At 56.3% G+C, this 27,986-nt stretch overlaps 1 protein-coding gene across 2 annotated transcripts; it reads left to right on the forward strand.

The window, feature by feature from the left end:
• On the forward strand, nucleotides 1-27,986 carry VWCE (von Willebrand factor C and EGF domains). Of its 2 annotated transcripts, none has more exons than XM_078433547.2 (20): nucleotides 1-1,494; nucleotides 3,972-4,066; nucleotides 4,190-4,279; nucleotides 4,582-4,710; nucleotides 7,442-7,558; nucleotides 9,806-9,922; nucleotides 10,819-10,947; nucleotides 11,919-12,331; nucleotides 12,414-12,507; nucleotides 13,745-13,827; nucleotides 15,521-15,608; nucleotides 17,326-17,411; nucleotides 18,640-18,757; nucleotides 19,268-19,333; nucleotides 20,712-20,804; nucleotides 22,200-22,282; nucleotides 23,366-23,456; nucleotides 23,538-23,620; nucleotides 23,922-24,012; nucleotides 26,982-27,986. In XM_078433547.2, the coding sequence occupies exons 1-20, from the start codon at nucleotides 1,385-1,387 to the stop codon at nucleotides 27,575-27,577; spliced, it is 2,772 nt and encodes a 923-aa protein (XP_078289673.2). In that variant the 5' UTR covers nucleotides 1-1,384; the 3' UTR covers nucleotides 27,578-27,986. The 2 variants fall into 2 exon arrangements, with proteins under 2 accessions (XP_078289673.2, XP_078289672.2); XM_078433546.2 differs by having other exon boundaries at nucleotides 2-1,494; nucleotides 19,268-19,353; nucleotides 20,708-20,804.

Consider the following 27,986-nt stretch of genomic DNA (forward strand, 5'->3'; position numbering starts at 1 on the left):
TAGGAAAGTCACACTCATCTTACGATACAGAATTTTGGTGACCTACTCGCTGAGAATTTGTTGCTTAGATTGGAAGATGGATCAAGCGTGACAAGGTGAGACAACAGGCCTATCTGAACATCTTCGAAAAGTCGACCTCACAGGTTCAGGGAGGGAGATTGGCTTAGTAACTTGCATTCAGTGAACAACAATAACAACATAAAAACATGACAGCCAAGAACACCTCTACTGGAAACTTAGGTTCATGTGGGTGCCGGGAAAGCCAAGTCCTATTGGGCTGTGTTGACAAAAGGATGGTGTCTGGAAGGAGACAAGAGTCCAGACGGTTGTTGGCACACCATGTTCGTCTGTGGTCACGGGTGTTATTACGGGTCTCAGTGACAGCCTAAGGTGGCCTGTAGGAGGGCAGCTGTAGAGGCAGAACCAAAGGAGCTGGGATTCTTTACACTTCCTAACCAATGTAGTTCTTCAAAACTGAATTGGGCTGCCTTTTGACAGGGAGTTCCTTATCCCTGGAAGTGTTTGAGCAAAAGCTTGACTCATTGGAACTGGGCCGCTAGGGAAGATTGCTGCACAGGGCAGAGGGCACACAATCTGGTCATCCTTCCAGCTTCCTCCCAGCTGGACGATCCCGATTTTCATCCACTCCCCCTGCCTACCAGTCTCCGATTGTTGGCCTGGGGCAGCTGCAGAAATGGGCAAAGAGCAGCCTGTGGGTTCAAGACCCGCTAGTGCCCCCTGGCCGGGGCGCAGGTGGATCCACTGACCCCGCGCACCCAGGGTTCGCGTGCTGATCTGCTGGCAGGCTGGGAGCCGGCCTAGAACTGCCCAGCAGCGCAGTGACCCAGCGTCCCACCTTCTCGTGACAACACAGGCAACTCCCGCTCCACGGAGACCGGCAATGCCCTGGCGCACAGCCTCCCGCGCCAGCCTTGCTCCGGGAGTCTCTTTCCTCCCAGGGCCTCAGTCTGACGCCCACAGCCCTTCTCAGGAAGCTGACTCCCAAACCCGGGCAGGGGGTGTGGGCCGAGGCCGAAACCCCGCCCCCAGGGGTCCCTGATCTTTGCCCCCGCCCCGGGCTCCGCGCCTCCCCTAGAGGCCACCGGCCGGCCGGCGGCGCTGCCTTTTGTGCGTTTCGCTCAGAGGTGCCAGAGACCCCCCCCCCCACCCCCCCACTCCCGCCACAGCCGTCCGCCGCGTCCCCTCGCGGCCCCCGGCCCCTCCTCTCGGAGTCCCCAGCCCCCCTGCTCGGCTCTGCGTGCCAGCTCGGGGCTCGCTGGTTCGCTCCCCGCGGCGCCAGGAGGAGGGGCGAGGGCCGGCAGCCCCCTCCCCCGCGCGCGGCGCCGGAGCCCAGCCGAGCCGGGGGGACCCGCCGCCGCCGGTCATGTGGGCCGGACTGCTCCTCCGGGCCGCCTGCGTCGCGCTCCTGCTGCCGGGGGCCCCGGCCCGCGGCTACACCGGGAGGAAGCCGCCCGGGCATTTCGCGGCCGAGAGGTAAGCGCCTCGAGCCCCTCCCCTGCCCCGCCGCAGGGGCGCTCCCGGCGTGGGGCAGAAGGGCGCCCCGGAGCCGCCGGCAGCCGCGCCTCGGGGCTCCCCTCCCGGGCGCTGTCCGTGCGCGGGCGCAGCCCGTGGTGGGGGGGGGGGGGGTCCGGACAAAGAGACAGCAGCCTGTGCTCCGGGCGGGAACCCGTTCTGCGCCCCTGGAGGGGCTGTCCTGACAAGAACCTGGGGGGATGGAGATCCAGGCGCTGAGTGAGCCCCTCTGAGTCTGCCCCGGCGCGCGGACCCCTGGCGAGGGCAGCCCGGGACGTGCCACCTGGTCTCCGGAGCGGCTGGTCGTAGCTGGCGAACGGGCCTCCCGGCCGCGCCGGCCGCGCCGGGGCTGGGGGCTTCCTCTGCGTCCAGGCTGCACGCACGCCCCTGGACCTTGGAACCGCCGGGCTCTCCCTGGGTCACGTTTCGGTTTCCGCCTGTGCGCGCGCGCGGGCGGGGGTGGGGTGTTTGCCCCTTTGCTCTTTCCCGGTTGATGCCACCCTCCCCTCGAGTCCCCTCCCGGCGGAGGCCGGGCCGCCGCGTGTGCGTGATGCTCCGAGCGAGGGAACACGGTGTCAGCGGGCGGCCTGGCCCGCGGCCACCGCCTCGGGGGGCGCGCAGGGGGGCGGCCCCGCCAGGCTCGCAGCTCGCACGTGTGCTCCGCAGCCACCGCCAGTTCCTGCCCAGATGGGCCGGGCCCCCGCGGCGTTTCACAGCCTTCCAGCCACCTGTCTCCCCGTCACCGCCAGCCCTAGGAGGCTCCTCGGGGCGCTCGGCCGCCGCCCACCTGAGGGCGCGGCTCCACCAGCCTCGCGAGCATCCTTCCGTCCGCCGCTCTGGTGGCACCCCAGCCCCTTTCAGAGCCCCGTCTGAGGAGCCGGAGCCGCTGGCTCCTCTTTCCCAGGCTGCTGACAAAATCGCTCTAGCAAGGGGTAGCGGGTGGGACATCACTGCCAGCACCTCCCACCCCCAGCCCCCCAGCCCCCCAGCCCCGCGCTTCTTTGCTTCTTCTGTGATAACTTCAGAGAGGGGAGAGTCTTTGAGGCTCCAGGGACCGTCTGCTGCAGATGTTTCTGGACTGCCGTGTGCCGAAAGTTCCCCTTTCCGGAGCACTTGTCGCTCTTGACAGATACTCTCAGGCGTGGAGTGAGTCTGCCTTTCCCATGTGGCCAGTGCCTGCTGCGGCACCTAGCACGTGGCGCGTGTTCTGGGTGCTCCGTAGACTGCCTGAGTGGCAGCATATTCCCAGCAGCCTCCGTAGGGCAGGGCTTTCTTGTCCCTCTCCTGCCGTGCCGGGATTCCCAGTTCGAACCAGGCTGGGCTTCATCTCGGCGCCTAGCCATCACAGGACCAGTTCCCCTCACCACCTCCATCCCCCTCCCGGACTGTGCACCTGCTGTTCCCTCTGCCTGGAGCACCCCCCACCCCCCTCCGCTCTCACAGCCTGCCCCTACTCTACTTTTTCCTGCCTCAGCCTAGATTCTGTCCTTCCAGGAAGCCTCCCCTGATCCTCCTTGGGACTCCAAAGCCTGTCCCATCGTGGCACTTGTCACACTATTTCGTTTCCGCCTGGTTGTTTGTCTGCCCAGAGCCCCTTGAAGGTGGGGAAAGTGACTTGCTCCTGGCTGTAGTGCTATGCCTCACCCAAGGTCAGGCACACGCTCCCCTTTGCTGTTTTGGGCAGCTTGCTGGCCCCCCCACCACCACCACATTGATGTCACCTGGGGAATGACCTCTCTCTGGCTTCTCTGGGGCTGGCCTCCTCCTTTGTCTCTTCTGCTGGCTTCCTTTCTCAACCTTTCCCTCAACTGCCATTTATTGAGCACATACTATGTGCCCGGCGGGCATCGCTTTTGACACTGAGGTGAACAAAAAAGATGAAGCCCTGGTCCTCAGAGAATGAGAGGGGAGACAGACAATGAATGAATCAACAAATTGATAAGTAACCGAATGCCCCAGAAAGTACGTGTTATGAAGAAGAATAAAGCAAGATAAGAGTGGGCAAGAAGGATCTCTCTGAGAAGGTACATGAGCCGAGAGACCTGGGTAAAGGCAGAAGAGAGTTGGGTGCGTTTCTGAGGAAGAACCTTCCTGACGGAGAGAGTTGCAGGTGCAAAGGTCCTGCGGCAGCCATGCCTGGGGCTCTTCAGCCATTGCCATCTTTCCCCGTCAGTGCTGAGGCCCCTCTCTCCCGGCCACTCTGCCTCTGTTCATGTGGCAGGTATCTGTAGGAGGCTGATGTCTGTTCTCTCACCCCTTTTTCTTTGTCCTGCCTCCGGGAGAGACTGTCTGGGTCGTTTTTCTTTGGGGACTTCCCAATGCCCCTCTGGCAGGTTTCGAGAACTATTTGTTGACTGGCCGGGAGACTTTCATGGCCTGGTAGACCAGTCCCTTGCCCGGTGCAGAAATGTGGAAAAGCATTCTCTCCTCTCTTCCAGACGCCGGCTGGGCCCCCACGTCTGCCTCTCGGGCTTCGGGAGTGGCTGCTGCCCTGGCTGGGCACCATCCATGGGCAGTGGGCACTGCACCCTTCGTAAGTGCCTGTCCCTGTGCCCCAAACATCCTCCACAGCAGGGCGCTCACTCCCTGGGCTGGCCTAAATAGGGCAGATTGGGGGCCCCAGCCCCCACTACCTCACCTGCATTTCTCCTCTCAGCCCTCTGCTCCTTTGGCTGCGGGAGGGGTATCTGCATTGCTCCCAACGTCTGCTCCTGCCAGGACGGAGAGCAAGGGGCCACCTGCCCAGGTAACGGGGTGGCATGGGGGGGGGGTGGGACATGGCTGAGACTATGTGCCAGGCACGGGGTTTGGTCTTAGAGTATCATCTTCCGACAACCACCTAGGTGGGCATTCTCATCCCCATTTTATAGATGAGGAAACTGAGGCACAGAAGTTAGTGGCTCACCCAGGGTTTCATGGCTAGTAAGTGGCAGTGCTGGATTTACGATCGGGCCTTTCTGCCTCCCCAGCCCCTTCCCAGCAGAATTGAGGTGGGGACGGCCGGGAGTGGGGCATGGTGTGTGCTCACCCGTGTGCTGCCTGTTTCAGAAGCCCACGGACCCTGTGGAGAGTATGGCTGTGACCTTACCTGTAACCATGGCGGCTGTCAGGAGGTGGCCCGGGTGTGCCCCGTGGGCTTCACCATGACAGAGACAGCTGTCGGCATCAGGTGTACGGGTGAGAGACCTGGGAGCTGGCGGGGACGGGGCGAGAGGGGATTCTGTCTCTGCCGTCCTTCCAGAACAGTCTGCAGAGAGATGCAGGGCAAGGCTGAGCCGGGGAGAGCTCTGGTTTGAGAGTGGGCAGGGAGGTGCCGGCCCTCCAGATGCCCAAATATCCATCTGACAGATATTTGGGCAGCTCGGGGCCAGGAACTTGAGCGAGGGGCTGCGGTGACGAGTCGTGGGTTGGCCCCCGCTTCGGAATCGGAGGAGGGGAGACAAGTAAGGGTAACCGCAGCCCCGTGCGATGGGACCCTAAGTGGTGAAGTGCCTGGAGCCGGACCCACAGGGGGACAGATAACCAGGACTGGAGTCAGGGCTGACCACGGAAGGCTCCCTTGGGAACGTGATGTTTGAGTCACTGAGGGAAGCAAACCTCAATAATTATTGTGTAAAAGTGTGATTCGTTTGTGATTTCAAAAAGTTCTTTTTTTTTAGTGAAAAAAAATTTTCGTTAATGTTGATTCATTTTTGAGAGACGGAAACAGAGCAAGTGGGGGAGGGGCAGAGAGAGAGAGGGGGAGACACAGAATCTGAAGCAGGCTCCAGGCTCCGAGCCGTCAGCACAGAGCCTGACACGGGACTTGAATGCACAAACTGGGAGATCATGACCTGAGCCAAAGTCCGAAGTCAGACGCTTAACCGACTGAGCCACCTAGGCGCCCCTTTAAAAAAATTTTTTTTAACGTTTATTCATTTTTGAGAGACAGAAACCGAGAGTAAGTGGGGAGGGGCAGAGAGAGAAAGAGGGAGACACAGAATCCGAAGCAGGCTCCAGGCTCCGAGCTGCCAGCACAGAGCCCGAGGCGGGGCTCGAACTCATGAACCACCAGATCCTGACCCGAGCCAAAGTCCTAGGCTTACCCGACTGAGCCCCCCACACGCCCCATGTGATTTTAAAAAAGTTCTTACAGGCCAAGTCTGTTACCTTCCTCAGAGGCAGCCTCTGGGACCAGTTTCTTGCATATCTTTCCAGAGAGTTGAAAGAAAGCCTTTTTTTGAATTTGGAATTTGTAAAACTAAGGTCTCTTCCCCAAATATAAAAGTGAAAAACAACTTATTTTGGAACATTTGGAAAGTAAAAGGAGGGTAGAAGATGAAAACAAACATGTCCTTGATGTCCCTAGATATTTGTTCCTAAAATGAACTTGTTTTTTCTTCCCTTTTCCCTGGCTGTGTGTGTGTGTGTGTGTGTGTGTGTGTGTGTGTGTGTGTGCGTGATGCATATTTGTGTGTTTTATAAATTGGCATCAGTCATGCCTTATCCATAGTTTTTGCTCCTTATTTTGCTCACCTTATATGGTGAGTGGGGAACAGTCCTTACAACAGAATTTTTACCAGCCACGCCTGTGGCTGCTGTCACTGCTGTCCTTCATTTAGGTTGCCTGCAGTGTTTCGCTGTCAGTAATGCTGCAGGAAGGAGGCTTCTCATCGGCCTCTCTCAGTATTTTCAGAAGGAGAACCATTGGGCCAAGGGTCTCACTAAGGAGTGTTGGTGCTCGGGCCCCATTGCAACATCCTCTTCAGGCAGGCTGAAGCAATTCATCCTCCCCTGAATGTTTTTCATGGGGAGTACTTCCTGCCTACACTTCTTGTTGCCCAGGGGACTGGGTCAAGGAAAAGCCAGAGAAGAGTGTCAGAGCTAGCACCGAGCAGGGCAGCACTGGCCGCCACCACGAGGGATCCCGGTGGGATGGGGTTAGTCAAGGTGGGCTTCCTAGAGGCGGCGGTTGTGGTCCCGAGGGGCCCGCTGTGGGGAGAGCAAGTACAGAGAATGCAGGTGTCCTGCAGGCACGGGGCCAGGGGGCGGGAGACTCGGATGCAGACTGCAGTGGGTGGTTGCAGATGCTGTGGGTCCTTGAGAGCCACCATGGACCACAGTTCTTAGAGGAGGAAGGGATGCCATGAAGCGGGGGTGGGGAGTTCTGTCCCCTGGTGCCCCTCACCCTGCAGGCCTGAACTTCCCCGCCCCCCCACCCCCCGGAGGATACTTGGATCCAGTCACCCCACCCTGGGCAGAAGCCTCAGAGCCTCATCGGCACTCCGCAGCCGAGCCTTAACCCACTGCTCCAGCCCTGTCTCCCACTGCCCCTGTCTCTGTGCCTGGCCCCTCCTCCTGCTGCCTCCTGGTCCTCTGCCCAGTGCTCCTCCAGCGGCCGCTGGGGCCGGGCGTCACCTGGGGGGGCACGTATCACCCGGCCGTGCGCTGGCCTCACAGGCATGTGTCGTGGCTCTTAAATGTTACCAGACCGTAACCAGCCGGAGAGTCTGCGCCATGTCTTGGTCACATTTGTGTCCTCAATGGCCCCCCCTCCAGATCGGCTGCATACAGGTGGTGCTCAATAAACACTTAGTGGACTTTAGTGAGCCTCCCTGTTCAGTCTCCTCTGCCCTGCTAGGGTTGCCCTGCGGTGGGGCCATTGAAAATCGTTCTGTCTCAGCCATGCTCTCTGTCATCTGGTCTGCATGGGTCACAGAGCAGGAGCCTGGCCTCTCGGCCTCTGCTTCCTGGAGGTTCCCTCATGGCCGATGACCTTCCTGGGGCCTGGTCTTTCTGTCTCGGGTGGGGGTTCCACCCGGCTGAAGGCGGGCTTCTTGCGCGGACAGGGTCCCTGTGGGGTAGAGTTTTTCCCTGCACGCAGCCACGTTCAGAGTCGTCCGTGCAAAGATGTTTTCTCTCTTCCCAGACATTGACGAATGCTTAAGCTCCTCCTGCGAGGGCCAGTGCGTGAACACAGAAGGCGGATTTGTGTGTGAGTGTGGGCCCGGCATGCAGCTGTCTGCCGACCGCCACAGCTGCCGAGGTGAGTGGCCCAGGGACAGGTGACCACCGCTGCTGGGCTCTGAGTTGAAGGCGCGGCCCTACCCAGCCCAACATGTGCACTTCGTCCGTGCATTACTGCGTCTTACCTTCCCCGTGGTCCCCTGAGGGAGATATTGTATCACCCCCATTTTGCTGATGGGAAAACTGAGGCTCACCCAAGGCCGTTCTGTCAGTAAACACTGGAGTCAGCTTGAATCCTGGCATGTCGACTCTAGGGCCCTTGCTCTGACCCGGCACGGCAGGGTGGAGGGAGGGGGCTGGAGAGGCCTAGGGGAGAGCTAGGGGCTGGGCGGAGGAGGCCACCGAGGTGAGGGAGGGCCTCGTGGGACATGGGACGTGGGACGCCGTGCCTGCTGCAGTCATTCACCCCCTGCATTCATTAGTTCCACCTGCCCCCAGTCTGGTGGGGAGAGGCAGAACGAGGTTGGGGTGAGGAGTCAGTGCTGGGGGAGCTCCGGGGAGAGGAAGGAGTCTTTGCTCCTGAGTGGACAGGATGAGGGAGATCTTTGAACATAGTCACCCTTTCCTTTAAGATGACTTACAGAAGGAAGCATTCTCTCTTAAACGAGGCAGATGAGGGGAAAGCTGCCCCATGAACCTGCGCTATTATTTTCTATTGTTTGAAATGGTCATAAATGGGAAAATAAGTTTTAAAAGTTGCTAGTTCCAGACCTTCTCTGCCCCTCCTTCTCTCTACTCTGCCTGGGGAATAACCCTGGTGTCTTAGCCCTCTCCGGCTGCTGTAACAAAATCCCACCGCGTGGGCCGCTTTAACAACAGAAATTTGTTCTCACGGGTCTGGAGGCCGGGAAGTCCGAGGTCAAGGTGCCAGCCCATTCACTTTCGGGTGAAGGCCCTTCCTGGCTTGTAGCCAGTCACTTCTTGCTGGTTCTTACAAGTAGAGGTAGCAAGCTCTAAGGGCACGATCCCGTCACGAGGGTCCCCCCCACCCCCCAGCCGCCTCAAGACCTCATCTAAACCTAATTAAGGACAAGAGACGAGCAGCAGACGGTTGCAGAACTGGATTCTGGCACCGTGCTCACACTTTGCGTGCCTTTTGGCATTTCATTCCCATTTCAAACTGATCCTGTGAGGTTGATACTGTTCACTTCCGTTTTCCTGATAGGACCACTGAGAAATTGAAGAAATTAAGTAACTTGCCCAAGATCATGTTAGGGCTGGGACTTGAACCCAGTTGTTCCTCTCCCTGCTTTTTCTCCTCTCAGCAACCTGTCGCGAAGGTGTCTCCACATCCGGGCAAACAAACCTGCCTTGTTCCTTTTTTTTTTTTTTTTTTTAATGTTTTTATTTATTTTTGAAGGAGAGAGAGACAGAACATGAGCGGGGGAGGAGCAGAGAGAGAGGGAGACATAGAATCTGAAGCAGGCTCCAGGCTCTGAGCTGTCAGCACAGAGCCCGACGCGGGGCTCGAACCCACGAACTGTGAGATCATGACCTGAGCTGAAGTCGGACGCTTAACCGACTGAGCCACCCAGGCACCCCACTGCCTTGTTCTTTTTAACTGCTTCCTGCTGCTCTGCAGCACAAACACCCCCTAGTTTACCAACTCTTCTTTTATTGATGAACATGTGGATTATTTCCAGCTTTTCATGATTTCAAACGATGGTCTGGGGAAGCTTTGACAGAGGAGGTGCTATAGAAGCTGAGTTTTGAGGTATGAGTAGGAGTTTGCCCCCAGTCAAGATGCACAGGCATGCCAGGCAGACAAAAGAACATGGGCCAAGAGGGAGGCCCCCAAGAACATGGTGCATTTAGACGATGGCAGAACAAAGGTGAGGGTCAGGGAAGGAGGTAGGAAAGGCCGCCCGGGGGGTCGAGAGCTATGGTGCAGCATTGGTACCACAGTGGTGCCTGTGGGAGCAGAGAGTGGCCTGATCAGAGAGGTGCCCTTTGCACAGAACAGCCTGGAGGCCAGGTAGCAGATGGCTTAGGAGGGGCACAGGAGAGCTGCGTGAGGCCATTACTCTTCTCCAGACTAGACGCAAAGGCAGCCCAGGCTATGGTAGGGCAGTGAGGATGGAGAGAAGAGGGCTGGTCCAGGGAGAATGTCACTGATAGGCTGAATGTGGGTGGTGAGAAAGAGAGGGTTTAAGATGGTCCTTCACGGCCCTGAGGATGGAAACAGGAGAGGAAGACGGGGGAGCACACCATTCCAATACTCCGTGGGGGGGGAAATGACCTTCAGGCTTGCCCTGGTCCCTTCCAGACACTGACGAATGCCTCGGGACCCCCTGTCAGCAGAGGTGTAGAAACAGCATCGGCAGCTACAGGTGTTCCTGTAGACCGGGTTTCCATCTCCATGGCAACCGGCACTCCTGTGTAGGTAAGGTGGGGGGACCCTGTTGTCTTCATGGTTAGGCTGCCAGCCACCGGTCACCTGGACAGGGCGAGCCCAGGGACGGGGACGGGCCAGCAGTCTGGACCTCCTGGCTGCCTGGAGCCCGTAAGCACTTGAGCGTCTGCTCAGAGCCTGCCTTTTCCTGGGGTTGGCGTGGCTCCTCACGGAAGACCCTGTCTTGGACTTTTCCTGGCCACATGCAACTTTCATCCTGTTATGTTCCTCTTCCACCCCTCTCCCAGATACACCCCAAGGATTCCTCTCTGCTCACCCATTTTCTTGACTGCCTTTGCTCCCCTTGGTAAATAAAGCGTGTTAGTCTTGGTTCCTCTGGTTTAGAAGGAGACCCCTGTTTTCTCAGCCCATTAGCAGATATTTCCAGAAAGGGATTGGCATGTTTGGCTCAAGCTTGGCTCATGGGTTGAAGGTGGGGTCCCGTGGGCCTGAAAACAGACCTTGTTCTGGTGGAGTTTGGTATTTGTCCCGAAGCCTACCTTGAAGCAGTGCCGTGATTTTCGAGACTCTTTTCAGAAGGGGCTGCACCATCTCAAACCTGGCCCGTGGGATGGTGGAAGGTTTGGAGATGACATTCCCAGCAGGGCTCGTCCCCACCAGCCAGCGTGTAACCACTGCTGCGTGGTGCTGGGGGATGAGTCACCCGTGCATCCATTAAACGCCAACTGGATGTATGAACCTTCCAAAGGGACTGGCAGTAGATTGTGGCCCCACTCCTAGACATCTGAGTCACCTCCCACACTCTGAGGTAGGGATGGACCCTGTCAGAACATGGCTGGGAGAGTCTCCCAGTCTCTTCTGGGCCCAGGGATGGAGGAAGAAGTAGCCTCAACAAGGCGGCTGTTGGCAGCGAGGCTCTCCTGCAGATGTAAACGAGTGTCGGAGGCCTCTGGAGAGGCGAGTCTGTCACCATTCCTGCCATAACACCGTGGGCAGCTTCCTGTGCACATGCCGACCTGGTTTCAGGCTCCGAGCTGACCGCGTGTCCTGTGAAGGTGAGCGACCGTTCATACTTGCCCTCCTAGGCCCCAGCTCCGTCCCAACCTTGGGCCGGGTTTTACCAGGCCCCGCCCCCGTCCCACCCAGCCCCCCTCCCTCCAGCCCGCAGGCTCCGCCCCCTCCCACCTAGGCCACGCCCTCCAGCCCCAACCTTTGGCCAGTTTCCCCAGGCCCCGCCCTACAGCTCCAAGGCGCCGCCCCAACATTAGGCCCGTCCCCCCGGGCCCCGCCCTCCAGCTCCATCCTTAGGCCTGTTTCCCCAAGCCACGCCCCCCGCCCCACCCAAGCCACGCCCCTGCCCTGGCCCTGCCCTCCCAGCGCTGGGCCTTTTTCCTTTTCTACCCATTCTTTTTCAATTCATTTTGTTATTTCCAACTCTTCACTTTCTTTCTCACTTCTTCCTTCTACTTCTTTACCCATTCGTCCTCCCTTGTCATTTTACTGTTTCCCTAACCCTTTTGTTTTCCCCCAAATGGTAAAAGGTGGGGGGGGGGGCGGGGGCGGGGAGAGGAGCACGTGTCAGGAGTCGTAGTAACCTGGGCTCCCAGGGACACTTTGGACGATGTGGCGTCAGTTCGCTCTGCCATACTTTGACAGTGTGCCTAAAAACATGCGTTTCCGATCATCTAAATGCCGAAGATGCTCTTTCTAGCCCATGGCAAGCTTTCCCCGGGCTGTTCCTTCATCCCCAGCCTCAGCATCCCCTCTTGGGAAGCCACGTCTGGGCGGGGCAGCAGGGGACCCACTCCCAACTTGTCACTTGGGCCTGCTCCTGTAGTGCTTTCCCCTCAGCCTTGTGTGATGGTCACTGTAGCCCCCTTGGTCTGGGGTGAACTGGGGGTATTAGACTCTTATGCTGATGAAGAAAAACTGGTCCACAGACATTCAGTGACTGGCGGTGGGCTGCAGTCTCGCCTCCTGCCACTGCTGCTGCCTCCCTCAAGAGACCCCCGTGCTTCCGTTTCAGCTTTCCCCAAAGCCGTGCTGGCCCCCTCTGCCATCCTGCAGCCCCTGCAGCACCCGCCCAAAATGCTACTGCTGCTCCCGGAGGCGGGCCGGCCTGCCCTCTCCCCTGGACACAGCCCTCCTTCCGGAGCCCCGGGGCCCCCAGCTGGCGTCAGGACCACCAGCCTGCCGTCTCCCACCCCTGCACCACACACTTGGCCGCCAGCCACCCTGGTGGCCACTCCTGTGCCTAGTGCCTCCCTCCTGGGAACCCTGGGACCTCCCTCGCAACTACAGGAAGTGACTCCTTACTTGCCCAGGGGCCCAGAGGCCACGTGGTTGGCACCAGGGTCCTCTGCCTGTTGGCACCTGGGAGCCACGTATGAGTCCGGAAGCCGCTGGACAGAGGCCGGGTGTTCCCAGTGCCTGTGCCAGGTAGGTGGAAGGGGTCCTGGGGGCTGCTCTGGTCCAGTGTCCGGGGCCTTGTGATGGCTGGAAGTCCTGCTTCTGCTTCCAGAACGGGGAGGTGAGCTGTGAAAAGGTGATGTGTGAAGCTGCTTGTTCCCACCCGATTCCCTCCGAAGATGGAGGCTGCTGCCCGTCGTGCACAGGTGGGAGCTGGTCTGGGGGAGGCTAAGAGTCCCCCTCATGATCCTGCTTCTCTTCTTCCCCAACCCTTCTGCAGCTGAAAGGCTGTTCTCTAACTTTGGGGTACATTAGAATCACCTGAATCACTAGAATCTGGGGGCCTCACCCCCAGAGCTTCTGATTTATTAGGCATGGGGTAGGGCCTGGGGACTTGCGTTTCCAGCAAGTTCCCAGGTGATGCTGAAGTTGCTGGTTCAAGGACCACACTTTGAGACCCACTGGTCCACGCTGTGGTATCCCTCAAGGGGAACTTTCCATCTTTTGGGGATCCTTTTTGAGCCTCATTCATTCATTCATTCATTCAGTGAGTTCCTCCACATCTCCCTTCTCCAGATGTCCCCTTCCCTGTCCCAACTCCCCTCCCACAACCAGAGGAGGGATCCTTCATCAATCCTGTCCTCTTTCCAATTCCCTCCCATGATCTGTTTACAGTTTTTCATCGGCTTCCCGTTGCTGCAAGGATAATGACCCTGAATCTTAACGAGTCCTTCAAACAGAGCTTGGCAAAACTCACTCTGCACACGAATCCCTGGGATCTTGTTACAATGCAGCTTCTCCTTCAGTAGACCTGGGAGGGTGGGGGGGCCAGAACTGTTGCGTTCTCTGAAGCTCCGGTGATAAGATGCTGAGGCCACTGCGAGTGAAACAGCAGTGAAGACATCTTCCTAAGGGTTAGAATGAGCATAGACTTAGTGGTGTCTTCAGGATGTTCGTGGCCTCTTACCACGTTCCTGCTCTATACTGAGCCCTGATTGCGAATGGCTGTGGATCCGTCCAAGTCCCTGCCCACAGTGGTGTTCCCATTTTATGATAAAGACAACTGAGTCCAGAGAGGCTAAGTGACATGTCCAAGGTCACCCAGGTTCCTGAATGGACAGGCCAGGTTTTGAACCCAGGGCTGTCTGGCTGCCTTTCCTGCCTTACGGGGAAAATATGCCAGGTCCTGCATATAGTTCTAGGTTTACAGACACCAATGGAGCCCTCCTGGGCCATCTGATGTGGGTGTCTCTTGCTTACCCCTCCGGGGGGGGGGGGGGTCCTAGGACTGCACAGTTCTGGGTGCCTGGATCTGCCACTCCCAGGACATCCTGGCTAGTGAGAGAATGTTCCAGGTACATTATGCCTGGAAAAGTAATAAGATCTCAAGCTTCCACCACTTTGAAGAGGTCTGATGCCTCCACTCTTGTTTGTCTTTCAAAGGCTGTTTTCACAGTGGCGTCATCCGAGCCGAAGGGGACGTGTTTTCACCTGCCAATGAGAACTGCACCGTCTGTGTCTGCATGGTGAGCCTCACAAGAGCCCTGAAGCCTCGCGGGTGTTTTCCTAACCTTTGGGGGTTTTAGAGGAAGAGGGAAAGATCGGGTGTTAAAAGTGAGCTTGTCAAATGGAAGGAGAGTTCCCAGGTTGTGGATTTTGGTTGGAATCTGTCGAATTTAAAGGCGTGGGGGTCTGTGGAGTCAGGGAGGCTTCTGCTGAGCAGGAAAGAGCCAACAGGCAAACAGGGTCCATCTGTCTAGGAAGGGGAGGGGATGAAACTCCCTCGGAAACTTCCCACCAGGGAGGCTGTTTTTCTCTCCAGGCAAAATATTTGCCAGCACAATAAAGGTATCCACATCTGGGAGGGAGGAGGCTTATTACCAGACGCCGCTTGTTAAGAGTATTATTTCGCTTTAGGCAAATTCACTTCTGTAAGAATGGTTATGAAGGACCTACTGTGTTCCTACTGTGACGCCAGGTGCCGTCACACAGATTTGATTATGAGCACGCAGTGTGCACCAGGCACGGGGCTTGGGGCCTTTCATCTGTTGCCTTACCCGAGGCTCCTGGCAGCTCGTCTGGGTCGGCTTTACTGTCCCTGTTCCACAGATGAAAAGACCGAGGCCGGGAGGTGCCAAGAGGTCTGTCTGTATCCAAGGCCCGGGCTCTAATCGCCAACCCTCACTACCAGCCTCTGACCATCACTGGCCTGGAGGTGACCGCAGAGGCTGCAGTGTGCAATGGGGGGTGAGGCAGGTAGACAGCCACCTCCACGCTTTACTGGGCTCTTCCTGTGTGCCACACACACGCAGTGGCCAAGCACTTTCGTGGATCATGTCATTGTGTGTATCCTCAGCGATCCCTGACAGAGGCACCTCTTCTACCCCATCTCACGGATAGGGAGACTGAGGCTAAGTGAGGTGATGGACATTGTCCAGAGTCACACGACTCGTTCGTGGAGGAGCAAACACTGCAACTCACCTCTTGCTGCTCCAGAGGTGGGGGCGGGGGGGGGGGTTATTTTTTATTTTTTTATTTTTTTGAGGCGGGGGATTTTTATTTTTTATTTTTTTGCCTTAACTTCAAATTTAAAATTAAGTCTTAACGGGCACCCCAGTGGCTCAGTCCGTTAAGCATCTGACTCTTGGTTCGGGTCATGATCTCACGGTTCGTGGGTTCGAGCCCCACGTCGGGCTCTGTGCTGACAGTGCAGAGCCTGCTTGAGATTCTGTCTCGCCCTCCCTCTCTCTCTCATCCTCCCCTGCTCACACACACACACACACACACACTCTCTCTCTCTCTCTCTCTCAAAATAAATAAGTGTTAAAAATATTTTTTAATAAAAAAGTAAGTTTTAAATTTAATTCTTTGAATAGCCAATAGAGTCACATGGTTCAAAACTCAGATGTACAGGAAGGTGTCTTTGATGGAGGAACCTCTGTTTGCCTCTTCCCGGCATCCTTCCAGAAGCTTCTATGTGCCGTGGGAGGATGTTCTCACCACACCGTAGCAAATGCCAGGAACTAAGTCCCTGCACACTGTCCTTGTTGTCACCATGGTGGCATTCAAAAGGTTTGGGATGGCTTCCTTTCAGAGGCTTTGGTCTTGGACAGGAAGCTTGAGGGGTTGTGTGAGATAGGGAATGAGCTTGAGGGGCCTTGGGGCCTGGTTCCCCTCCTCCCCTCTGCCCCCACCCACCACCATCTCTCCCCTCCTCAGGCCGGAAATGTGTCCTGCATGTCCCCTGAGTGTCCTCCCGGCCCCTGTCAGACCCCCCTGAAGTCAGATTGTTGTACTTGTATTCCAGGTAAGTGAGTCTTTGGGGTTCCGGGTGGGGGATACGGCTTTTGTGTGTGTGTTTGGGAGCAGGGTGAACAGAGCAGGGGAAGGAGATTGAGTTTTGCTTCAGAAACTCCAATCAAGTGAAGCATTTCAAAGTGCCAGCTTAACTGAGCGCCTACTATGTGCATAGTGCTTTCGATGCTAGATTGGGCTCATAGCCCAGTCTGCCCCTGCTCTAGGAGGCGCCTTCAGCACGGCCAGGAAGGGGTGTGAGTCCATCCTTGGCATGGCTCTGTCTTGAGACTAGAAGGGCGTCTCCCCTTCCCCACTAATGAGTCGGTCCTTTGTTGAAAATGTGGTTCTCTTTTCCTGGGATGACCTCATCATCATCACAAATGTTCCCCGACGGCTCTGTGCTGCTGCCTGCCAGCCCTTGATCTCATTGAATCCATGTGGCACAGCCTTGAGGGAGTACGATTCAGAGGCCCATTTCATAGATGATGAAACTGAGGCTCACGGAAGTCATTGCTGCCCAGAGACATAACCACCAGTCAATATCAGAACAGAACTGGAAATCAAGGCTGCCTGATTTCAAAGCTGGTGTTCTTTAAAAAAATTCTTTTTTTTTTAATTTTTAAATTTGTTTAACGTTTCAAAAAATATTTATTTATTTGAGAGAGAGAAAGACTGAGTGCGAGTGGGGGAGGGGCAGAGAGAGAGAAAGAGAGAGAGAGAGAGACAGAATCCCAAGCAGGCTCCAGGCTCTGTGCTGACACCACAGAGCCAGACGTGGGGCTCACACCCACGAACTGTGAAATCATGACCTGAGCCGAAGTCGGATGCCTAACCAACTGAGCCACCCAGGTGCCCCTAAAAAATTATTTTCTTAACTTTTAAGTATTATTTTTAGCTAAGACATTTCTGAATAGGTAATATACTGCCTATGAAGTAGGAGCCTTTGTCAGCTCTTATCAACCCCATTCTACAGATGAAAAGATTGTGGCTTAGACAAATTAAGTATGTCCCCTTGAATCCCTCCCTAGTGGGTTGCGTAGCTGGGATTTGAACCGAAGGCGGTCTGACTAAGCCAGGGGGACCTGGGCCAATTTTTAGGCTGTTTTTAAAAAAAAACAAAACTTTTTTTAACGTTTATTTATTATTGAGAGACAGAGAGAGACAGAGCATGAGCATGGGAGGGGCAGAGAGAGGAGACACAGAATTCAAAGCAGGCTCCAGGCTCTGAGCTGTCAGCACAGAGCCCGACGCGGGGCTTGAACTCACAAACCACGAGATCATGACCTGAGTCAAAGTCAGAGGGGAGGCTTAACCGACTGAGTCACCCAGGCGCCCCTAGGCTGTTTTTATCTGTAGGGGGGCAGTCTTCAGAGGAGAGGCTCTCACTGACTCCTCCCTACCTCCAGGGGATGTCATTTGTCCCAGACCTTGTCTTGGGTGTCTGGGCCAGTCTCTTTTCATTTCTTCTTTTTTTTTTTTTCTCACTCTTTAGTTATTCCGGGATTCCCTCCCTTTTTGGTTAAGGACCTTAGTTTGCACATGACTCACTCTCCATCAGTTTTTAAGCAACAGCTTATTTTTTTTGTCAAGGGTTTGGAGGGGAGCGGTTGGCTCCCTGAGTGTGGGGTATGCTGGAGGGCATGGTGGGAGTGTTAGCTTCCCGAGGGCCCCTCCCCTCCCCACTGTTCCCCTTTCTCTTTAGCTGCCTCTCCCTTTCTCCTCTGCAGTGAGATGCTATTTCCACGGCCGGTGGTACGCAGACGGGGCTGTGTTCAGTGTGGGAGGTGATGAGTGTACCACCTGTGTCTGCCAGGTAGGTGGGTGGGGGAGGGGAGCAGGGCGCAGGACTTTCCCAGCATGCCTCGACCAGGAGACTAGGAGCTGCCACACGGCAGAAGGGAAACTGAGGCAGCAGGGGCATTACTCGCGTTCACCAAGGCCTGCCCACAGTCTCCTTGGAGTTCACCCTTCAGCAGAGCTATTTATAGAGTACCTACTGTGTGCCCAGAGCAATGCCAAATGCTGGGGACACAGCTAAGCACAAGACAACCCCAGTCCCCTCTTTCAGGGAGCCCACAGCCTAGGTGGGCTGTGGGCTGATGACCGGGGCTCCTCACCGGAGGGGAAGGCTTCTTGGAGGAGGGATGTTAAGTTGACACCTGAGGGGTGAGGGAGAGGAACCTGAGGCAGGTGTGCCCGGCAGAAGCGAGAACGCACAGCCCGTTCTAAGGCCTGAACGTGTCCCTGCTGCCTGGGGCACAGAGTGCAAGAGACTAGGCCAGAGAGGCAGCTGTGCGTAGGGAGGGTCCTTGAGTTGGGGTCTGAGAAGCAGGGCCTGGGGCAGGATTCTCGTGTTAAGTCATCTTCGGAATGGCAGCCAAGGGCAGAGGAAGGAGCCAGGTGAAGACGGGGTCTCAGGCTGACTCCACAGGGAGCTCTGGAGGGAGTTGCACGGCAGAGACGGGTGTGCGCAGAGGTCAGGGAGCTCGCATCAGTTAGTTGTATGCACTCCCTCTGCTCTCCGGAAAGTGGGGGTGAAGGAACCATCCAGGCACCTGAAGGACTCGGCGGCTGTCAACCAAAGGCAGTCCTTAGAGGAAGGGGTCGCGGGGAGGAGGGGGCCTCACAGCCTCTCCCACAGACTCAGGAAGGGCTTTTCTGGCCAGGCTGAGGGCTCTGGACTTGGCAGAGCTGATGACCGGTTTTAATTGGTGGAGCCGTGCGATCATATTGGTGCACGAGAACGTTCTGTGGCTGCAGAGTGAGGGTGCACTGGGGTGAGAGCAGAAGGCTGTTGCACAAGTGAAGGGAAGGGGTGCTGGGGCTATGGCCCGGACAGGCGGAGACCCCCAGCCCAACAGCTGGGACGTCCCAGAACGTGCTCCTGGCCTCCCCCCAGCCACCCCCACCCCCATCCCTGGAGATTCTTTGTCACTTTTAGGAGAATGACAGCAGCAGCCTGGCAGCCTCCTCTTCAGCTTTCAGATGGCCCAGGGCCGGGGAGCTGCCCTCACTGGCCCGTGTACCTGGTTCTCTTCCAGAACGGGGAGGTGGAATGTTCCTTCACACCATGTCCGGAACTGGATTGTCCCCGAGAGGAGTGGTGGCTGGGCCCTGGACAGTGCTGCTTCACCTGCCGGGAGCCCACACCCATGACAGGTGAGGGCCCCCAGCCCTGCACCCCAGGGCGATGCCCTCCAGCCCATGGCGATGCCCTCCAGGAGGGAGGCTGAGCTTTGCGTGCAAAGACTTAGGGTGTGTGTTTCTGTAAGCATGTATGTCTCTGTGAGTGTGTGTGTGTGTGTGTGTGTGTGTGTGTGTATGTGTTTGCAGTATTTGTGCGAGTGTGCCCGTGTGTGTGTGAATGGGTTTGTAGGTTTATGTGTGTTTATGGGTTTGTAGGTTAAGTGTATGTCTGTGCGAGGTGCCTGTGTGAACTGGGCACACGTTTGGAGGGAAGAGTCACTAACTGAGGGACCCCACAGACAGCTGCGGGCAGCCCCTGGGTCCAGCAGGTGGCGGGACAGACACCTGGGGAGCTGCCTGGGCAGTGTGAGCGAGCAGAGGCGGCTGTCCTTGGTGGGGTGTTGCTGTAGGTCCGGCGGGCGCTCAGCACCTCCTCGGCGCTCGCGCCCACCCGAGCTTTCTCCCTCACTGTCCCCCGGCCAGGCTGCTCTCTCGACGACAACGGGGTTGAGTTTCCTATTGGACAGATCTGGTCTCCCGGTGACCCCTGTGAGTTATGCATCTGCCAGGTGAATGACAGCGTGCACGCCTTCAGCTGCTTCCCCCGGCGGTCCCTGCCTCGCCCCGAGCAAGCCCTTCTGCCCTGCGTGGGCCCTCCGGGCCGGGCACCCCCTGCTCCAGAAGCCGGGCCGCCTCAGCCCACCCCTCGTCTCCCTCCCATGCTGGCAGGTTCCATGTTTACAGGAGGGGCTGGGACCCAGTTTCTTCTGTCCTCGGTAGCTCTTTTGGAACAGCGGAGCTTGGCAGCCTGCCTAAATGGGGTGCCACACGCTGCTTGCGAGGACTCGGGTCCCAAGAGCAGGTTTCCCCGGGGAACAGGTAACTGAAGGGGCGTAACAGCCCGCGGCTCAGTAGTGCAGGCCTTTCCTGCGAAGCTGCAGTGTTTCCTTCGGGAACGTGAATCTGTGACCTCAGTTCATCAGAAATGGATAAGGAGGGGGTGCTCGAGCTTTAGAGTCCGGTTGACCCCGATATGCCAACATAGCCACTTACCAAGAAACACTATTGTTTCGGCTCGTTAAGTACGCACGTCGGCTTTTGTTTCGAGTTCTTGATTCATGCCTCGGAGCTTAGAGCTTTATTTCTCAAAATGAGGTCCCTGCACCGGCGGTGTCCTCGGCATCACCTGGAGCCTGTTGGACACGCACCATCTCCAGGCTGCTCAGACCTCCGGGCTCAGAATCTGCATTTTAATCCCCGGTGACCCATGTGCACACCGGCTTTTGAGAGGCACAGCCCCCAAGTACCTTGGATGCGCCATTTGTTAAAAAGCCTTAGACCCTTGCAGAACTTGGGAACGTTTCCTTGGGATTACAGTCGGGAGGAGGGTACCTCCGCTGCCTTTCCCCTTTGTGACTGACCCAGGGCACTCGTAGTCTAAGAAAGCTTTGTCAACGTTCAGATTCTCGGAGGGAAGAAAAGAAACCGTATGTGGTGCTTTTGTCTTCTGAAATAGACATTTCCGGTGGAATAGTTTTCTATAAAAATAGGATTTTATTGTACTCTATAGGTTTGGGGTGAGCCAGGGTTCCAGGGAAAAGCTGAGAGAATTTGGATGGGGTGGTGGTGAGCTTTGGCTGTTGCCAGAGAAGGACAGGAAGCCGAGGAGACCAAAACCCCGCTCTGACCTTCCTTGTCCTTAGATAGGGAAGCCTTCCCGGAAGGCTCACACCCCCTTTCCCAAGGAGCCGGTCCTCTGTGTGGGGGTACCTGCCACGTCCTAGCTGCATCATGGCGCCCTCCAGGCAAGCCTTGGCCAGTCTGAGGCATTGCCCTCTCTGGTGGGGGGGAGGGTGGGGTCGGGCAAGGAGGCCGGGCCCGGTGTGTCAGGTGGGGTCTGGGTGAAGTTCTTCCTTCCTTCAGGCAGATGGCTCAGTGAGCTGCAAGAGGACAGACTGCGTGGACTCCTGCCCTCACCCAATTCGGATCCCTGGACAGTGCTGTCCGGACTGTTCAGCAGGTAATTCCCTGCTTGTGGGGCTACACAGCACCCCTCCCCCCCACATCTGGGCTCACCCTGCCCCAGGTTCCTCCAGACAGGACCACACAGGCTTTATCTCCGGTCATCCTCACAACAGCCCCATGGGAGAAACCCATTTTACAGATGAGGAAAGTGAGGGGGTTGGTTCGTAAAGCAGTTTGCCCAAGGCAGGCCCGGTCTGGGTGCTAGAAGCAGAGAGAAAGATATGCTGAGTTTGTAGCCTAGGTGGGGTGACAAAGGTTCACACCTGTGAAACAGGGAACAGTGAGAGAATATAAAAATGATACTTTTTGGGGGTGCCTGGGTGGCTCAGTCACTTGAGTGTCCGACTCTTGATTTCAAGTCATGATCTTACAGTTTGTGGGATTGAGCCCCTCATCAGGCTCTGCGCTGACAGTGTGGAGCCTGCTTGGGATTCTCTCTCTGTCTCTGTCTCTCTCTCTCTCTCTCTCTCTGCCTGTTTGCATGAGTGTTCTCTCTCTCTCTCTCTCTCTCTCTCTCTCTCAAAATAAGTAAACTTTAAAAAATGATACTTTTTTCCACTTTTTAAAATTTTATTTTTACATAATGTCTACACCCAACGTGGGACATGAACTTATAACCCCAAGTTCAACAGTCACATGCTCTTGCAACTGAGCCAGCCAGGCTCCCCGATACTTATTTTTTTTTATATTAATTTTCACCTGTTCTATTATTTCAAAAGTATTGAAGAACATACAGAGAGCAAAAATAAAAACAATTTAAAAGGCCCCTTATCATCTTTAGCCTCATGGTTTTGTTTTTTTCATCTCTTTTCAAGACATAAGTATCTTTATATAACATATCTATAACATGTATCCATAAGTAACAAATAATATATATAACATATATACATGATAAAAGAGTTACCTGTTGTCCTGTCACCTCCTTTTATACTTACTCGAATGTGATAAATGGCATCGAGGTGGCAGCCCTCAGATCTGGCCTCTGCAGGCTTGGGGAAGCGGAGGGAGGCGGTATGGGGGAATGTTCTGGAAGGTGGGGAGTCGATGGGGGAGCAGAGAGGATGGCTGTGGTGCTGGGCTCTCAGGTTGTGTCTCCCAGTCCCCCCGGCTTGATCTTGCCCGGTGAGGGGCAGAGGAGGAAACGCTTCCCTCCCTGGAAGAAGAGCCACTCTGACCCCTCTGCTAAGTCCAGTGCCAAAAAAAAAAAAAAAAAAAAAAAAGTCCACGCCCAATCCAGACCTGTGTCTTGTCTCTTCTCCAAACCCCGCGCTGACTGCCTGGGGCTGGCCTGACCTTTGCTCCCAGAAAACTCTTGGACCTTCATCCTTGGCAGGCACCTGGTCACCAGCCACCTTCCTGGCTGGCGCTCACCCCCTGCTTTCTCTGGCAGGCTGCACCTACACAGGCAGAATCTTCTACAACAACCAGACCTTCCCATCCGTGCTGGACCCGTGTCTGAGCTGCATCTGCCTGGTAAGGACCACCCAGATCTGACCCCTGTTTGTGGAAACTCCACAGACACTGACCCCTGCTCATGAGCCTTGGAGGCAAAATCCAGAACCTTCCAAGAGAAAAGTCATCCTGGGTCACGATGAAAGTTGGCTCCCTCCGGCCCTACCGAGGGTGAATCTTTACTCGGGGCCAGAGAAATATTTTTTAAGCCTGCCCAGCGAAAGCCCTCCGCTTCTGCGTGATCAGGGGGAGTCCTGGGGGCTCCCAGTAGTAAACACGTGCGTGCTCGCTGAGGGGGCAGGTGAAGGCCTCAAGCCCAGGACTCTGAGCTGGAATCTGTGATATACTCCCATTATCGAGTTCTTGCTGTGTGCCGATCCAGCTCTCGGCCCTCTCTCTGCATGAGCTCAGTTAATCTTCAGGGGAATCCTCTGAGGTAGGTGCCAGGGTCGTGTCCATCTGCTAGGTGAGGAAACTGAGGCACAGAGAGACGAAGTCCTTCCCTCAAGATTCTCACGCTGGTCCACTCGAGTGCCAAGAATCGAATCGTAGTGTTCTGAGTCTGCACTCCAGGAGGTGAACCTTTGCCCCTAAGCCAGGCTGCCTCTCGGTCTGAAAAAGCATGCGAGATAGTTAACATCATTTAGTGTTTGGAAAATGGGGGAAAAAGTCCTATTCCTTGTCACGCTGGAAACGTCCGAGGCCAGTCGAGTGAGCACGCCGAGTGGAAAGGGACAAGGTCTACAGAAACAGAGAAACTCAGGGTGAACGTCTCGGGCCTCTGAGTGGCCCTATTTGTTCACGTGCTTCCGGGAGCTTCAGGCTTCCGGGTCCTTCTGTCTCCTCGGTTTCTGGTGCTCACCTTTCCTGGGTATTTTGTGGATTTGATCGGCAGGGACCTGTTGAAAGATGAGCGGCACGGTCAAGGCCAGGCCCTTGGCTCTGTGGGGCTTGCGTTCTGTCGAGAAGACAGACTGAGTGAATGAACCTCTCCCCCAACCGTGGTGGCTCCGATGGTCGCTCCGTGGTTATGCGGCTGTCCTTCCCGAGTGTCCCATCAGCTGCTCGGAGCAAAAGGCCTTGTGTGTTTTCTGTGTCCCGCAGCTGGGCTCGGTGGCCTGCTCCCCGGTGGACTGCCCCATCACCTGCACCTACCCTTTCCACCCCGACGGGGAATGCTGCCCGGTCTGCAGAGGTGAGTGGGACCAGCACCCCTATGTCCGAGGCTTCCAGCTGGGCCTTGGCCCTCATGGCCCTGTCCCCTCTGCTCCCGCAGATTGCAACTACGAGGGAAGGAAGGTGGTGAACGGCCAGGTGTTCACCTTGGACGATGAGCCTTGTACCCAGTGCACGTGCCAGGTAAGCTGGGCCTGGGGACGCAGGGGCTGCCCGGCCAGGGACTGCGTCTGGCCTGTTGTCCCTTTGCAAAACTGTAAGTCCCCTCAGCCAACATAAGCCCGCCTTCCTCCTGCCTTCCCAGCTTTAATTGCCGGCCAGCATGCCTCCAGATTTGATGGTATCCTCCCTCTTTGTGGTCTCCTTAAAGCGGCCCTGCTGTTCAGCCTCTGTCCCAGGAGCTTTCTGTGGGCGTAAGAGGCGCGTGGGGTGCCGTCCTGGGACGGGATGGGGCTTCCTCACTTGTGTCCCTGTGCTTCCCCAGCTGGGAGAGGTGAGCTGTGAGAAGGTGCCCTGCCAGCCGGCCTGCTCGGACCCCTCCATGCCCCCTGGGGACTGCTGTCCCTCCTGTCCAGGTGAGCGGGCCTCTGGGCCCTGGGGCTTCTCCACTGTCTTCCTGCACTTTGCTCTTGCCAGAAACGGAGAACTTGTAAAGGGCTGGGTGTGAGACACCCAGGCTCAGCAGGGGAACGCGTCTGGCTCGAGGCCACACCGCCAGCACGCGGCGAGGACAAGCCTGGGCTCGCTCATCCTCATCCAGCGTCCCTTGTGCCACATCCGTGACACCTGTGTCCCTTTTCCTTCATTACCTCCTCCCTTAATCTCTTTTTCTCCTCTTTCTCCCTTTTCCAACAACAACAACAACAACAAAAACACCCCACTATTTAGGAACTGAATCAACTTGGCAGGGGAGTAACCACAGTATGTCCTGAATACTAGGTGTTATCATCTCCAATTTCCTGGTGAGGAAACAGAGGTGCAGAGGGGTGGAGGGGCACGCTCAAGGTCACGTAACTGACGGGCCGGAGAGCCGGGATTTGAGCCCAGAGTTGATGCTTTGTAGCTCCTGCGTTGTCTTGACTGCTGAACACGATTTTCATTTTTTTGTCCATTCCATCATGAGGGTCCACCCGTGTGGCTCTTTCTGCAGAGGTACAGATAGGACCCAGACAAAGTGCCGTAACACATGGCTTTAAAGTACCGACATAGCCCAGAGCTGGGCGTTGTAAAAAGCCCCCAGATACTCCGGTTTGCTCACCCTCTGACTTTTAAGCTGACGTTTGGACAGTTTCTCGATTCTTCTTCTTTTTCTGTCTATCCATAATGGACCTGCTGTGAAAAATCTTGGGTCCAACAACTTTGTTCTTTTCACACTTTGTGAGTTGTGTCGGGGCCCTGTGGTTAGCAGGTGGAATCCTGGGCCATGGGGCACTGGGGGGGGGGGGGGCGGGTGTGGCGCGGGGACCCCAGCAGCATGACAGCGCGTCACCAGATGGGGCCCCTCGACCAAGCGGCAACTTGCCGTGGGGTAGCCGGCTCCCCACACGTCCTCCAGCTCTACACCATGTGCCTTGAATTTAATTTTTCCAATTTAACACGCCCGTAAAGTACCTTACATGTGGCTATTGTATGGTTTTTTTTTTAATGTTTATTTATTTTGAGAGAGAGAGAGAGCGCGCGCGCTACTGAGGGAGGGGCAGAGAGAGGGAGAGAATCCCAAGCAGGCTCCGCGCTTGGGGCGCATGGGGCTCGAACCCACAAACCTCAAGATCACCACTCAAGCTCTAGCTGCTGGTGTTGGGCTCAAGCCGGGGTCTCTCCGATTCCTTGCCCCGTGCTGTCTTGCCTTCACAAGGGGAAACAGAAGCCCAAGGAGGTAAGGTGCAGAGCCTGGCCGCTTCTCCCGGGACACTCCACCTTTGGCTCCATTCGCCATGTGCCTCTTCCTAACAATAGCTCCTTTTAGGGAGAAGCCACTTTTTGTTGAAATAGAATATGAATTGTTTCCTTTGGTACTTAATAAACATAACAGTTTTCTTGAGATGTAATTCATGCGCCACTTAATTCACACACTCAAAGCATATAGTTCCGTGCCTTCGGGTATATTCAGAGCTGTGTGTCCGTCTTTCAGATGATTTTTAAAATCATTCCAGGGGCACCTGGAATGAAGTCGGTTAAATGTCCGACTTTCGCTCAGGTCACGATCTCACGGCTCGTGAGTTCGAGCCCAGCGTGGGGCTCTGTGCTGACAGATCAGAGCCTGGAGCCTGCTTCGGATTCTGCGTCTCCCGCTCTCTCTGTCCCTCCCCTGCTTGCATTCTATCCCCCACCTCAAAAATAAATAAGAAAACGTTACAAAAATTCTAAAAAGTAGGGGCGCCTGGGTGGCTCAGTCGGTTAAGCGTCCGACTTCGGCTCAGGTCATGATCTCAGTCTGTGAGTTCGAGCCCCGCGTCAGGCTCTGTGCTGACAGCTCAGAGCCTGGAACTGCTTCAGATTCTGTGTCTCCCTCTCTCTGTGCCCCTCCCCTGTTCATGCTCTGTCTCTCTCTGTCTCAAAAATAAATAAACGTTAAAAAAATTTTTTTAAAAATTCTAAAAAGTAAAATGTAATCATTCCAGGTTTTATGGATTTGACAGCATCTGTCTCCTTCTGATCATACCTTTCTCCAATACTCTCCCTTCTTTTTTTTTTTTTAATTTTTTTAACGTTTATTAATTTTTGAGACAGAGACAGAGCATGAACAGGGGAGGGGCAGAGAGAGAGGGAGACACAGAATCTGAAACAGGCTCCAGGCTCTGAGCTGTCAGCACAGAGCCTGATGCGGGGCTCGAACTCACGGACTGTGAGATCATGACCTGAGCCGAAGTCAGACGCTCAACCGACCAAGCCACCCAGGCGCCCCTCCAATATTCTCCCTTCTTATGCGTCTTCACTCCTCGCTCTCTCGGCCTAAGCCTCTTCCTTTGCTTGTTCTCTGCCCGTGTGCCAAGCCCTTATGACGTGCCAGGCTCCAGGCTGAGACTCCAAAAAGTTTTTTTTTTTTTTTTCAATAGACTTTATTTTTTTAGAGCAGTTTTAGGTTCACGGAAAAATGAGCAGACGGTACAGCCTCCCCTGTCACGAACATCCTGTACCAGATGGTCCGTTTGCCACAATCCACGAACCTCCACGGACACATGGTTATCACCCAACGTCCGTCCGTCCTTAACATCCGGGTTTAGGCTGAGATTTCCCATGCACCGTTCATTCAGTCCTCAGAGTGACTCTGTACGTCGTGATGATGCCCATTTTACAGATGAGGACACCGAGGCCCAAGGGAGTTATGTGCCTTATACAACGTCACAGAGCCAATGCCTGGCAGAGTGACTTTGGGGGATTGCCCCCCTCTATTCAAGGTTCCCTTTTGGTCTCTTCCTGGAGGCAGGGGCCAGCTGGTCCTTACCAGGTGTGAGCGGCCTCCGTCCCCAGGGCAACTCATCCCAGAGCCGCCTCGGCCGTCCGGAGAACCAATGTGCATCTTGATTCCTCCTCTTCTCTCTAGATTCCCTGGAAAGAAGAGCCGTGGAGTCTGGCAAGGCAGCTCGGAGCCCCCGTGGGGACACTGAGGCCCCGGTGAACTGTAGCTCGTGCCCAGGCCCCCCAGCAGCGTTGCCTGAGAGACCAGTGCCCCATGTTCTCCAGCTCCTCCTCAGAACGAACGTGACCACCACGCAGACTCTACCCACGAGCCCCTCAGGAGACCAGGCCTCACCCTCACCCCATCCGGGGCCTGGGGGCACATTCCCAGGGGAGCCGGGGGCCTCCCAGCCCTCCCCGGGGCCTTTGATCCTTCCAAGAGCCTCCACTCTACCTCTAGCCGCTCCCGGAGCTCCTGGGCCTCCTCCTGTAACCCCAGAGCCTGAATCCTCATCTGGAGCCCAGACAGCGACCAGACGGCCCTCTCCGCCTGCCATCGTCCTGACTGAACCGTCAGCCCGTTCCACGACGGCCCCCAGCCCCTCAGAGACCCCTGCCACCCTCCTCCGGCCTCGCAGACTCTCTCCCGCCGCCTCCAGACTGTCTGCGGCCCTGGCAGTCACGGCCAGCCCCAGCCCCCCGCGCACGGGGACCTCAGAGGGGGAGGAATCCACCGGGTAAGCCGGCCTCGGCTTCAGGGCCCTGCCTGGGAGACTTCGGACACAGAAAACTGCCAGGGGCCCTGGGCGCTGGCAGGGAGGCTCTGGGGCGACCGAGGCTGGCGACGCCAGAGGCTCACTGCTGCAGGGCTCCTGGGGGGGAACGTCCCCGGGGTCCAATGCAGCCTTGTCCCCAAGAAGCATTTGGAGTGTGCCGTGAGAGGAGGCAAACGGCATTCTCCACGGTCGCATCCTCCTCGGACACCACGGCGGCCTGTCTTGGAAGGAAGGCTGGGGCTGCTGAGCTCCCCGCTCTGGAGGAGAAGAGTCAGAGGGCCTGGGAGTCCCCTGGGATTGTGCCTCCAGCCGTCCCTCGTCCCTCCCTGAGGTTTCCCGATTAAAGGCTGTCTCCGTCTTCCCCCCTCCGCCGC

Source organism: Panthera onca, chromosome D1, assembly GCF_046562875.1.
Source record: "Panthera onca isolate mPanOnc1 chromosome D1, mPanOnc1 haplotype 2, whole genome shotgun sequence".
Classification (NCBI taxonomy): domain Eukaryota; kingdom Metazoa; phylum Chordata; class Mammalia; order Carnivora; family Felidae; genus Panthera; species Panthera onca.